This window comes from Pleurodeles waltl, chromosome 9 (genome assembly GCF_031143425.1).
Source record: "Pleurodeles waltl isolate 20211129_DDA chromosome 9, aPleWal1.hap1.20221129, whole genome shotgun sequence".
NCBI classification, from domain to species: domain Eukaryota; kingdom Metazoa; phylum Chordata; class Amphibia; order Caudata; family Salamandridae; genus Pleurodeles; species Pleurodeles waltl.
The window spans coordinates 68818441-68831980 of NC_090448.1; the positions used below are offsets into that span (position 1 = coordinate 68818441).

General features: G+C 42.2%; 1 protein-coding gene across 1 annotated transcript in view; it reads right to left on the bottom strand.

Moving 5' to 3' along the window:
• The window catches only part of IFT122 (intraflagellar transport 122), a 251801-nt gene that overhangs the window by 198265 nt on the left and 39996 nt on the right, over window positions 1–13540 (bottom strand). The window contains exons 5-7 of the mRNA XM_069206316.1: window positions 7844–7920; window positions 4909–4975; window positions 1982–2128 (exon numbers count right to left, since the gene is read on the bottom strand). Of these exons, the coding sequence (XP_069062417.1) occupies window positions 1982–2128; window positions 4909–4975; window positions 7844–7920 (291 nt within the window). The remainder of the gene's footprint in view (window positions 1–1981; window positions 2129–4908; window positions 4976–7843; window positions 7921–13540) is intronic.

A 13540-nucleotide genomic window follows, 5' to 3' on the forward strand; every position in this document is an offset into this window, starting at 1 on the left:
TCTGGTAGTTATTCATTCAACCCGCTTAATTGCATCTTATCCTCTCTAGCCAGTGTCCATTGTTTTACATCTTTTTCGAGGTCAATGTATCACAGTTCGGGTACTAGCAAGGAGTGTAAGTTGTATAAATCTTTCCAGGCCTTTATGTGTTGTCTAATTCTCTTCTTTTATATGGAGCTTCCATGAACCATGCTCTTTTTTTAACCTCTCTGTAAACCACTTGGGGTATGACTGTACATTAATTTACAAAAGTGTCGTAGAGGTCTGTAATTGTAAAATGTTGGTCAAGTTTTAATGGCAGGACATTTGGAAGTGTAGTGGAATGTTAGCCTTTCACTGGGCACACTCAGGTTTTTGTGGAGTTATGGATACTGGCAAAGTTGCCAAAGGTGATATTTTAAAGGTGTTAGGGAAATATTTAACCATTCAGTTCTCCATCGTATGGCAAATGTGGCCCAAACATCATTTTACGAAAGGGAAAATCCATGCCCTAAATTAATGAATTGCGTCAAATAATTTGCTTTTGAATCAGATTTTCTGAATAAGAGACTGCAGGTACTGAGTCAGGTAAAGTGAGGAGCAGAGTCAGGTAAAGTGAGGAGCAAAGAAAAGAATAAATGAAATGTGCTTGTATATTTCTCTGTGTTCCAAACATATGGTTTATGGGTCTAAATAAACCTTATTTCTTTGTTGTGTTCCTCTTGAGTTTTGTATATCTATACAACCATACCAAAAAATAGTCCTTTGCAATTATTTCTGATTTTGCAAAATCTAAAAAGAAAAATGTGAGTAATTGTATATCAACAAATGAGTTAATATAGCTAAAGTAATATTTGCTGGCGTATGGTTCAAAGCACTTGCTAGGCTCAAGACTATGGGGGGGGGGGGGGGGTCACTGGAACGCCAGACTTGCAGATGGCAGTCGGACTGCCGCCAATGCGGTGGTCTGAGCGCCACATTACAACCTTGGAGGTCAGGCTTCCAGGAAACCGCCAGCTCCTCCAGGATCAGAGATCCTGGCAGTCTGGAGGTGATGGTGGTCCTTATCCGCCAGGGCAGCGCTGCCCTGGGAATTACAACTCCTGCCTCCACTAGTGGTTTCATGGTGGTACCATTGCCATGAAAATGCTGGATGGAGAACAGGTGCAGAGGGCCCCTGCAATGCCCATGCACTTGGCATGGGCAGTGCCGGGACACCCCTGGCCAGGACCATTTTAATGTTCACTGTCTGCTTTGCAAACAGTGAATATTGCGAGTGTGCTGGTGCACCCTGCAGACTACAGCATTGCCGTTGGCTTGATTACGAACCAGAGGCAATGCTGTAGCCTGTTTCCCGCTAGGCCAGGAGGTGGAAACGTAGGTTTCCGCGCGCATACCTAGCGGGAAACACTTATTAACTCCGATGGGGAGGTCCCAACATAGGCAGCGGCCACCCTGCCGGGAGTTTGGCAGACAGAGTTTTCCGTCCACCAAACTCAAAATCGGGCCCTATGTGCATAGTGCTTTAACTCATATCATAATTTTGTTTTACACTATTTTTCCAAATAACCCACAATGTATTGTTAATGTTGATCAATAATAAAGTTCTCATACATCAAGTAACCTTTATCCAATCACTGTCTTTTATCAATTTTGTTCATGATAGCTTATCATTACCCTTATTTTTCAGCATGTCAAGTATAAATATAATACATGCCAGCATATGAATTGTCAGTTATAGTTAGCTGTGTGTCAGATATATGGCTTTTAAAATCTAGGTTTACGAATGCTTGTTTTTACCTTGACAAAATGAACTGCAATACAAAGATACAACTTAGACAAGGGTCAGGCCAGTAATGGCATGTTTCATTTTATTATGTACAACATTATTACACTCTGTCATCCCCACTGTCAATTCTAATTCTAATTCCTACAGATTAATGTAGGGTGCTAAGTATTTGTATACTTCATTAACGGTATCCTGAACACTAATAATACTCACTTGGATGGGTTCCAGCTTATGGACCAGATCGGTGATAAGTTTCCACCAGGCCGTTCAATTCTCACCTTTTCATCTCCATTTTTGTTCCTGATGCTTACAACACCATTGAACATGCCCATCGCCAGATACTGTCCATCATTTGTCCAGCTGACGACAAGAAAGAAACATTGTCAGTTCTAACTATAAAATAGCATAAGACAGTTTCCTTTCAGAGGATTCATTCTTTTAACAGTTTTAATTTAGAGTGCTGTCTGTGGATAGCAGGATATTTGCAATGACTGTACTGCACCTCTGAACCTTCTCTACTGTGATTTCCTTCAACGGGTAGATGAGCTGCAGCGACCAAGGAAATCCACCTTTAAAATCCACAGAATTAAACTCTACTCTTCAGTACAAGACTTGACTCAGTGTGACCTCCTGACACCAGATTATTTTAGCTTTTTTGCCTATATGCCTTGTTTACCAAGGTAACTTACAGTACCCATAAGCAAATAAAAAATTGGGAAAGACATTAAGGAGGAGAAATGGGAATCAGGCCCGGTGATCTGTTTTTGACACAAGCTGCAGGTTTTCTGTAGGCCAAGTAGTTGTTTTTCTGGTATACCTCTTGATGAAACTGTGGCTACAAAGGGTACCACCTCCGACCAGAGCATGAGGCTTTAGTTTCCCAAGTTAGGCACACACTATTATTTTACTTGTTAAAGTATAAAATGCCTTTTGAATACAGCTCACTTTACATTTTGTCGACTTAGGGTAAGGAATTGACATTGGGATCCCTTAGTCCTCACAAATGCCCCTGATCGTTATCGATGTTGCCGTAGCGTGGATTGTTAGGTCATTATACCTTTTCACCGCCCCCGCCCCCACCCTCCCTTTTCTGTTTTAGCCGTACCCAAGTTACCCATTATTAAAGGTACCTTAAGGTATTTTATAATTATTCTAGAGCCCTTCCTGTTTATTTACTTTTATGAAGAACTCTCTTTTAATTAGGTTGAGTCCACTCTGGTAGTATCTTTTTATCAGGGTGGTGTGAGGCTGCCTAGGATGAAGCATGCCACGAACAGTGGGTAAGGCTTCCTCATTCAATTTAATTGTTACTCTGTAGGAAGGAATTCCCCATGTGGATTTACCAAGAAGGCTATCTCTGGTATAGGACTTGGTGAATGCACAGTGTAGCATTACAGTGTTCACTATCACATTCATTTTGTGACTGTTGCAATTCCCTTCTAGGGTGTGATGTGGTGTACTTCCATCTTGCCCATTGTGATACTTGGTGCCTGTTTTTGTCCAACTTTTTTGCTAATCCATCCCTAATTCAAATAATGCCTCGCCTATTTTCTCACCCTGGATATCCTGGCAATTGAAGATGCAGGAGTATTAAAAAATAAATACTTTATGGCACAAAGATGGGCACTTTGATTTGGCAGATTATGCTGCTTGTTTCTTCAATATAAGGGGATCAAAGGAAGTGACAGATGTAGTATGCTGTTTTACTCGACAAAAGGATTATAGTCCAATTCTTACTAAATAGCCAGTAAATATTGCCACAGATTCATTGACCTGGTCTTCCCTGGTGCCTAAAGAGATTCAGAGGATGCACTTTTTAATAGATACAAGGAGGAGATCACCCTTTGACGAGTGTGTGACTACAAAGGGGTCTCTGGCAATATCTCCATAGGGCATTCTATCTCTTGAGTTAGAGTTCCCTATCAAAGCGAAAGCACTGTTACCTATCATCAGCAAGTATTCTTTATGATTGGGTTGTCTGAAGTATGAATGAATGAATGTATGGATGGATGGATGGATGGATGGTGTCTGTACATCCGAGAGATCCAGGTTCTGATAAATTCCACAGACCCCATTTGGGGCAACTTGGAGAAACATGCTGACCACTGTGGTGCAGGAGTACTAGTCGTCCTTGGGCACTCCGATATACCAGGGATATTTTTTAACTATATTTTCTGGGATTCCTGATCTCTCTCCTATCAAAGGGAGAGCTCTAAAGTGTTCTTATAATTAAGAAAGACCATTCATCATTAGAACCATTGTCGTGACTGAGGAGGCTCGAGGATGAAGTATGACACCTTGGTAGGTGGTTTGAGGGCTTAACTAACTTTTTTGCGAGATGTTCACTTTACTGTGAACTAACACACAGGACATACATATACTGTACCAAACCCATGGACAAATAATCCTCCTTCGCGAACAGAACTGATTGATTGGGTTTCATTTGTGGCATTTCTGGTCATGTTTTGGAGAGAGCACACCCAGATGCCCTGACCCCTCTAGTTCCTTCCCTCTTATTGGGGAGGGTTTGGTGTATGTCTTGAATAGAAATGTCAATCAAGTATAGTGTCGCATCACAAAGCTCTTTTTCTACACTGAGATGACACATGAACTACCCACCATCAACAGTACCTAAAATTCAGCAGTTTTTTTTTTTCTTAGCTTTTAACATCACAGAGGTTGACAACCCAATGAAGTGAATACCACATACAATTGGTAATAGAAATATACCACTTTTATTTTACTTTAGTGTACTTTATTTTCAATAAAATGTTTTTACTATATTGAAGGTAAGAAAATTTAGACGAGAGAATATGCTTTCAAAATATATCTTTCTCTCTGGTCTTAAAATCTGTGTTCTAAGGAGGAGGTAGGTTTGTGCCTCTGCACTTGTAGAAACAAATGATATTAAGGATAACTTTCTTTGCTTTTTTTTTTTATTACTCTCCCTTTTATCCTTGGTTTGACCTATAGAGCTTTTTTAAAGTGTAGTGTAATGGGCAACAGTTGATGAAGCGATTATAGATTAAAAAAAAAAAAAACACCAAATACAAACAAGCATACGAACCAGCGGTCTATAAATATAACTGTTTTTCTAAAAGACCACACTACAAGCATACCTCTCCAAACTAAAATCTTACCTGCAACATGTGATTTTATTGTTAGTCTTTTGTTTCAAGACTGATTTTTGCTCTCGAGACCATAAACCTGGCAATGCAAAAAATTACATTAATACATCAGGTGTAAATTTGGTTTACAAAAGGCAAAAAAAATAAAAATCTATTGACAAACCGCACATTGCTCACATTCGCCTAAAAATAGTTTTCTTCCATGACAAAGCTGGTTCAAAGTGCTTTTTATTGTCTATGTTATCTATATAGTGTGGCTATTTATTTTGCCTGTGCTTTAGAAACCCAGTTAAATGGCGTTCTATTTTCTGTCTTTCGGTCTCCTTTTTAAAGTTACTGCTTGATTTATTCTGGTCTCCTTCGCACAACGGAATGGCTTATTATTAAAAATAGACACCACTAGAAAAGTGCACACTTTAATGTTATTCAAATTTAACATTTTTCTTGTAAGCATATGGTGACAATGTTTACATGGCTGCTTGTTTACTTTTTATTTGTGTAAAACAAGAAAACAACCGTGGCACTAGTTTGTCAAGGTCAGACATGATGGCTTTGACAATGCTTGTTTTCTTTAAGTGTCTATAAAATAGATTTAAAACGAACATTAAGATATACAGTATTTTCACTGTATTGTGTTCCCAAAAGGCCTGAATGGAAAAAGGCTTTAGTGAACTGTGGAATGGGGCGGAGCTTGGTAATTTTCATAGAATTACTACATTTACACGGAAAAGCATAGTAGAAAATAGAATCCTTAAGTACAGAACTCAGTTAAATTATTTGGCCTTCCTTGAGAAATCAAACAATGCAGAACCCAGTTCGGTACAAAATAGTCCCAGGTGGCTCTCACCTGCTCAATGAAAAGGATGCTCACACTGGACATCAAATAGGGTACCCTGTAAACAGGGGATACTGTGTCCTAAGTCACCACTGGCAACTTCTCATGTGCTGGCACTTCAATGCTACATAACATTATTTAATACATTTAGCCCCATCAGCCCGGCATGACAGATGGATTTATAAAAAAATACAATAACCCGGAAGTTGATCAAGTTTGGGCAGTGGATTATGAACTCTGAAGAATGACCTATACCTTAGTAGGACGGGGGGGTTAAATGAGGGACAACTCAGGAATTCTGCATTGTAGTTGTGCTATAAGTACTTGTTTTCTACCCTAATGGCTGCTGTGGAGCAGCATACTAAACAATCAAGCAGAGAAATAGAGGCTAGTTCCTGGGAGTCTAAAGTGAATGTGGAGCAGTTGTGCAGATAGAGCTGCTGTAGCACTGGTTAAATCGCTGATGTAAGGTTATGAGAGAACTTGAAAGAAGACATACGAAACTGTGGGATTTTGCAATTTCATGTACTTGATTAAATGTACGCATAAAGATATTATATGCCATGCACACAGAGAACATGCTACATCTATAAACTGAATATACTATGGGCCTGATTAAGATCTTAGCGGATGGGATACTCCGTCACAAACGTGACGCATATGCGGTCTGCCGTATTACAAGTTCCATGGTATATAATGGAACTTGTGATACAGCAGACGGGATATCCGTCATATTTGTGACAGAGTGTTCCATCTGCCAAGATCATAATTAGGCCCTATATTCTTAAACAAACTTTGGGCTCTGGATAGCAGCAGAAACATAACGTATATTGCACAATTTAATATGATTGTCTTCACATTCATTATAATTACACGACCTGTTCATCTCAACTAGTAGATTTTTAGTTGGAGAGAGTAGAGTAAAAATAAATTGTGAGAAAATACACTGAATGAGTGAATATGAGGAGTGAGTCCAATAGGATTCTGCAATATTTTATCATTGCAAATGCTTAGCATGTAAGAAAAAGACGTATTTAATTATCAATTTTTGTAAGTAAATGACTGGACTGACCTTAACTATATAGCATATAATTTATCTGTCTCCTAATGACCACTCATCATCCCAACCCACTAGTCATAGTTAAACTGCGGCAAGTTTCACTCTGAAGTGCATAAATAAAGAACTTCGCGCAAAAGTACTAAATTAGCAAATGGAAAGCAAACAAAAAATAAATAAAATTAAGCAATAAATAAATACATGGTAAAAAATGGCATATTTCCCACACAACAAGATCTTTTAACAATTAGTAACAGTGATACAAAAACTAATTGGTGCAATTTTCCAAACGATAAAATCATTTTATATATATTTTTTAGTTTTGGACATATTGTCACATGAAGCACAAGTCGCTTCAGAAGACCTGGCTCTATAAATGATACACAGAGAACTGCCAAAGTGTGAACAGTAGCCAGAACATGTCACATAGCAATGGGATGCAATAACAATGGGGAGTTAAAAGTCTCTTGACTTAAGCGTCCTGCATCCTTATTGAAAACAATCAGAGCATGTGAGTAGATGAATAAAAGAGTTACAAATCATACAAACCTGGTGGGCAATATTTTTCAGACAAAATAACAAAAATACCTTATAAGTTATTCTAAGGTTAATAAGAATCTAATTTATAGAAGTAAATTATAGCACACTTGATAGAAGACAGACTACTAAGGCTTTCACCCTGTGATACTTCTTTGACTAACTCTGGCATGGTCATAATCTGCAGTAAATTGAGCCTTCAGAGTTAAAACAAGCTATCTTTCAGTGTAGGTACACTTACAACAGGTAGCAATTAATTTACAGTGGCACCAAAGATCCGCAGGCATTCTATACAAAACAATTTAGTTGGCAGACACATAGATCGCTGAATCCCCAGCCAACCAGCACACAACGTGTCACATGAGAATCAGAGGATTCAGTACTAAAATGCAACATTATCATAGGGGATTTGAGAGTTCATACAAAACTGTTTCACTGCGTCTGAACGATAATACACAAACCCTGAAAAACAACCAACCTTGCACAAAGTAATAAAAACAGAATGGAATAATGCCTACCAAAATCACTGCTGGAGCAGGAGGCCAGCTGGAAGGTCACAGGATTGTATGCGACACACTGTATGGAGTCGTTGTGACTGAAAAGTAAAAACACACATTTACACAGAGTCTGAATGACTCGTACTATGAAAGGTTACTGAACAGAACAAGTGAAGTGAATACATTTTTTTGCAGTGTATGACAACTGACAAAGATCTAGCTACACACTGCATGTCAGCGTTTTTAAGAAGACCGAGTCGGTTTCATAGCAAGTCTACAGAAAACACTTGTGATGTGAAAGTTACTTACCTTATGCCACAATAATTTTGGTAGATACAGGCCTTGAAGAATCTGAAAAATGCTACCAGACCTGCAAGTCTAGTGATTTGAACAATCTACTCGACCTAACTGCAATGCGCTTGACCCATAAACTTGTCTCAAATTGAGTGATCCTAGGTAAATATTTTATTTCATTGATTCTCCTTGTTTTATTATCACATACAAGAGCACCTTCAAATATGTCAGTTCAGCATATCTTCTATATAAAAAAAATCTTGTTTGATTTAATAGACTAAACGTTTGCTTCATGTATATTACAAGTGTAGCCGCCCACATATAGGGTACAAATGACCTGTGACTAGCTTCTTACTTCACTAATATAATTGTAATCAGGGCAGGGCCTGGAATGTTTCGCAGTTCATATTTTAAAACTCTATTTTTTTTTTAAACTGTATCACTAAAGCATCATATGGTGGCACACTCATCTACAGAAAGATAATTTCCATTGAAATGGCCACAAACATTCCCACTAACATGGAGTTTTACTGAAAACATCATGTAGCATATAAACTGTAATGTGTAGAAATCGGGTTTCAGCACATATTTACCATTTGCACATCACCAAGTAAAGCATTCTAATTTGTTTTGTTTCCATTAAAATCTTTGTGCTTGATTTGGATGTTGGCGGTAACTGTCTCGCAGTCGGATTTCTGACTGTAAACCCACCATCCACGCAACGGTCTGTCCACCATACTACGATGTTGGCGGTCCCACATATGAAAGACCACGTTCGAACCACAGCCCCTGGCAAGAAACATCAACCGCGTCGATGGCGGGAAAGGGAAAAGGGGATGCCGACCCAGCTATCCCGCTGTGCAGATTTAGATGTACATCACTGCCAAAAGAATGTGGCCGTCTGACCGCCACCCCTTAGGTAGGGAGCTGGGAAGGAGGGGTGAAAACTCACCTTTTTTTTGTTTTTTTAACCACTTACTAGACAACATCTGCCCTCACTGCTACTGACCCACAGGGAAACCACGCCCTCCCCCCTGTCGACTGACTACAACGTAGGGACAGGGCATTGCCAGAGAACGTTACGTGGGCACTGCGCGGGAGGTGGGGACCACTGGAGACATATACATCTCACAGTAATTTTATTTAATCAGTGTGACATGAATATGTCAGGCACACGAGTACACAACACATATCACACACATACACAACTGCCATGTGACGCTACATTCACACCTGTCAACTGTGTCCAAAATAAAGAACAGTAGAAATTCTAACAGTCTGGACTGTTAAGACACAAGAATCACAGATGTCGATATTATATTCAGCAAAAACAACAAGTGATGGACGGAATGCTGAAGATTGTCAAACACTCACCCCCAGTCATAGATCTGGGTTTAATCCATCGTTCTTTTGCTTACCATGCCACCCCAGTTTGGACCCAGCCATATGCAAGTCAGTCTTGACCCTGTTCCTCATGGGAACAGTCCAGCCCGAACTGCCAAGCCAGGTCCTCACTGGACCGGAAACAAGCATCCTGGGACCGGTTTCGGGGTTTCACCCCTCATCAGCCAGGCTAGCTTGAATCCAGTGGCATGGGAAGCACGGGACCCACGTCTGGGCATACCCTTCCCACTTAGGGCGACAAAGCAAAAACAACAAGTGATGGACGGAATGCTGAACATTGTCAAACACTCACCCCCAGTCATAGATCTGGGTTTAATCCATCGTTCTTTTGCTTACCATGCCACCCCAGTTTGGACCCAGCCATATGCAAATCAGTCTTGACCCTGTTGCTCATGGGAACAGTCCAGCCCGAACTGCCAAGCCAGGTCCTCACTGGACCGGAAACAAGCATCCTGGGACCGGTTTCGGGGTTTCACCCCTCATCACCGGTCCCAGGATGCTTGTTTCCAGTCCAGGGAAGACCTGCCCTATACTGTACCTGTACTGGGGGTGAATGTTTGACAATGTTCAGCATTCCGTCCATCACTTATTGTGTTTGCTTTGTCGCCCTAAGTGGGAAGGGTATGCCCAGACGTGGGTCCCGTGCTTCCCGTGCCACTGGATTCAAGCTAGCCTGGCTGATGAGGGGTGAAACCCCGAAACCGGTCCCAGGATGCTTGTTTCCAGTCCAGGGAAGACCTGGCCTAGCAGTTCGGGCTGGACTGTTCCCATGGGGAACAGGGTCAAGACTGATTTGCATATGGCTGGGTCCAAACTGGAATGGCATGGGCAGCAAAAAAACGATGGATTTAGGCCCAGATCGCTGTACTGGGGGTGAATGTTTGACAATGTTCAGCATTCCGTCAATCACTTATTGTGTTTGCTTTGTCGCCCTAAGTGGGAAGGGTATGCCCAGACGTGGGTCCCGTGCTTCCCGTGCCACTGGATTCAAGCTAGCCTGGCTGATGAGGGGTGAAACCCCGAAACCGGTCCCAGGATGCTTGTTTCCAGTCCAGGGAAGACCTGGCCTAGCAGTTCGGGCTGGACTGTTCCCATGGGGAACAGGGTCAAGACTGATTTGCATATGGCTGGGTCCAAACTGGAATGGCATGGGCAGCAAAAAAACGATGGATTTAGGCCCAGATCGCTGTACTGGGGGTGAATGTTTGACAATGTTCAGCATTCCGTCCATCACTTATTGTGTTTGATATTATATTCAGAGCATTATAGCAGGGCTAAATTTGTGTAACCAAAAAAAAAAATAAAATCACTACATTGAGTATCATGTTGAGATGCCATGTTACAATAAGAACTGTAGTAGTGGGTATTGTGATTATTTAAGCAGTGATCTCCTCTTCACATTAAACATCAAAGCACTGAGCAGTGTGTCCAGGCTGCAGTGTGGGGATTAATTGTAGCAGTGGGTGGAAAACATTCTTCAAAACAGGAAGAGCAAGAAAGAAAAATGTCAATCTACAACTTGTACCATGAGTTGACAAATGAGCTCAAAAAGCAAGCCTCACTGGAAAGTGTATGCTACAGAAGGAGAACACTTTATTGAGATCCAGATGGATCTGGATAGCTAGACCTGAATTTTATTCTGTGTGTCTAAAATTAAAACACTGACACATATTATTTTATAGACTCAGGTAATCGTCTTGCAGCTGACTCCGTAAGCCCCCATTACAAGTATAGCAGATTTTGGTGCAGTGACACAGGAAGGCTGGAATCTCCAGAAAGTGTCCTCACACGAAAATCTCTGCAATGGAGAATAACTGCACAGATCTGGGATTACTGGTTCTTTTCCTGTGTGTCAATTTCAGGGACCAATCGGCATACATTTTCTTGCCTGAAGCAGACAGGAGAGCTGGTGAAGGTCGAATGCCCCAGGCAGGGTTGGGTAAGGTCAAGGGAGTGGGAAATATCTACTGCCCCACTGTGTTGTGCTCTATGTGGTGGGTGAAACTGCCATCATCGCCGCCACCAACGACATCAGAACCATACTGGATAACGGCGAAACCGCAGCCCTCATCCTCCTGGACCTCTCGGCCGCGTTCAACACCATCTGCCACCACACCCTGATGCAGGAATCCGTGACAGTTTCCTGGACTGAGTCACCTCCTTTCTCACCGGCAGATCCCAGAGAGTCCACCTCACCCCATTCTGCTCGGAGCCCACCAACATCATCTGCGGCGTACCCCAGGGTTCGTCCCTCAGCCCGACTCTCGCTCAGACTCCCACCGCCCACGCACACAACCTAGGATTCATCTTGGACTCCTCATTATCCACGACCCAGCAAGTCAACGCCATCTCCTCCTCCTGCTTCGACACCCTCCGCATGTTCCGAAAGATCTAAAAATAGATCCCCACTGAAACCAGAAGAACAGTCACCCAAGTCCTCGTAAGCAGCAAACTGGACTACTGCCCTTTATGCAGGAACCAAGGGCAAACTCCAGAAGAGGCTGCAACGCATCCAGAACGCCTCCGCACGCCTCATCCTGGACATCCCCCGCCACTGCCTCATTACAGTCGATCTGAGAGACCTGCACTGGCTCCCAGTCAACAAGAGAATCACCTTCTAACTACTCACCCACGCTCACAAAGCACTGCACAACACCGGACCAGAATACCTCAACAGACGGCTCTCCTTCTACACCCCGACCCGGCATCTCTGCTCCGCTGACCTTGCCCTCGCAACCGCCCCACACGTCCACAAAATTACAACCGGCGGCAGAACATTCTTGCACCTCGCCGCCAAGACGTGGAACACCCTTCCCACCCACTTGCATCAGACCAAAGACCTCCTTACCTTCAGGAAAGTTCAAGACTTGGCTGTTGGAGCAGTAGCAGCTCCTCCCCTCCTCACCTCACCTCAGCACCTTGAGACCCTCACGGGTTTTTAGTGCGCTTTACAAATTCCTGATTGATTGATTGAGGGTCTACTCTGAGCCTCTAGCCCTGCCTTTGGTCTTTGTGGATGGAGAGTATTGATCGGAGCAAGTAGGAGTTTTCAGAGAGGGGCTGGTCCTTTTGGGCGAGGAGGGTAGTACCCTCCAACCCGCAAATTTGTTGGGGTGGGTGAGTGCTTTGTCTGACCCTGGCCACAGTATCAGACCTAGAGCGCTGCATCCAACCTGGTGTCTAAATACACCTGGCCTTGCTGCTGGAGGGATGGATGCCGAGTGAGGGGTGGTGAATGGGGAATGACTGAGCCAGACTCAGGGAAGTGCTGTCTGAACGCTCTGTGGTGCTGCAGAGGTCAAGCAGGTTGCATTCCAACCCAGAGGACCTGTTCCAACAGAGGTTTTTCAGGGAATACATCTGCATCTGGTGAAACCAGGCCCAGTGTCTCCAGGACTGGAATTATTGGGTCTGGAATTCACAGACCCAGTAATTGTGAGTTACATACGATGGCAAGTGGCAGATTTCTACCCAGAGAATACCACCATTTGTATTGAGGGTTGAAATATCCTTTTTCCAAGGCTTTCCATGCTGTTTATTTTCCTTGTCCTGACTTTTTATTTTGCATGTCCCTAAATTATAGCATTTAACATAATATTATGTATTTAATATTTGACAAGAAGTCCACTTTGGTAATATGGATGAATACAAGAGACATTTAAGAAGAAGATGCTCTTTCTTTTTAATGTTATGCAATTATTTTTTATAAAGTGCATTCTGATAATGTAGTCGCAAAATGCATTGTGGTTGTAGGTAATGTGCTTGGGTACGAATTGCAGCAAACGGTACTGTGTTCAGCACAATGGTGAAAGGACATGGTATTGTGTTTAAGGTAAGACTTACAGTAATCGGTGTATGAATCATCACCACAAGCTTGCCCTTAGTAAAAGTTGTTACTAAATGCCCAATCAGAAATATTGGCAAAGCCCCTTCAGCCTTTCTGTTTTCCTCAGACCCCAACTGTTTGCAGGTAGGTCTCACTAGTAAGGGCAGTGGCATTGTACAAAGCTATTAATTGTC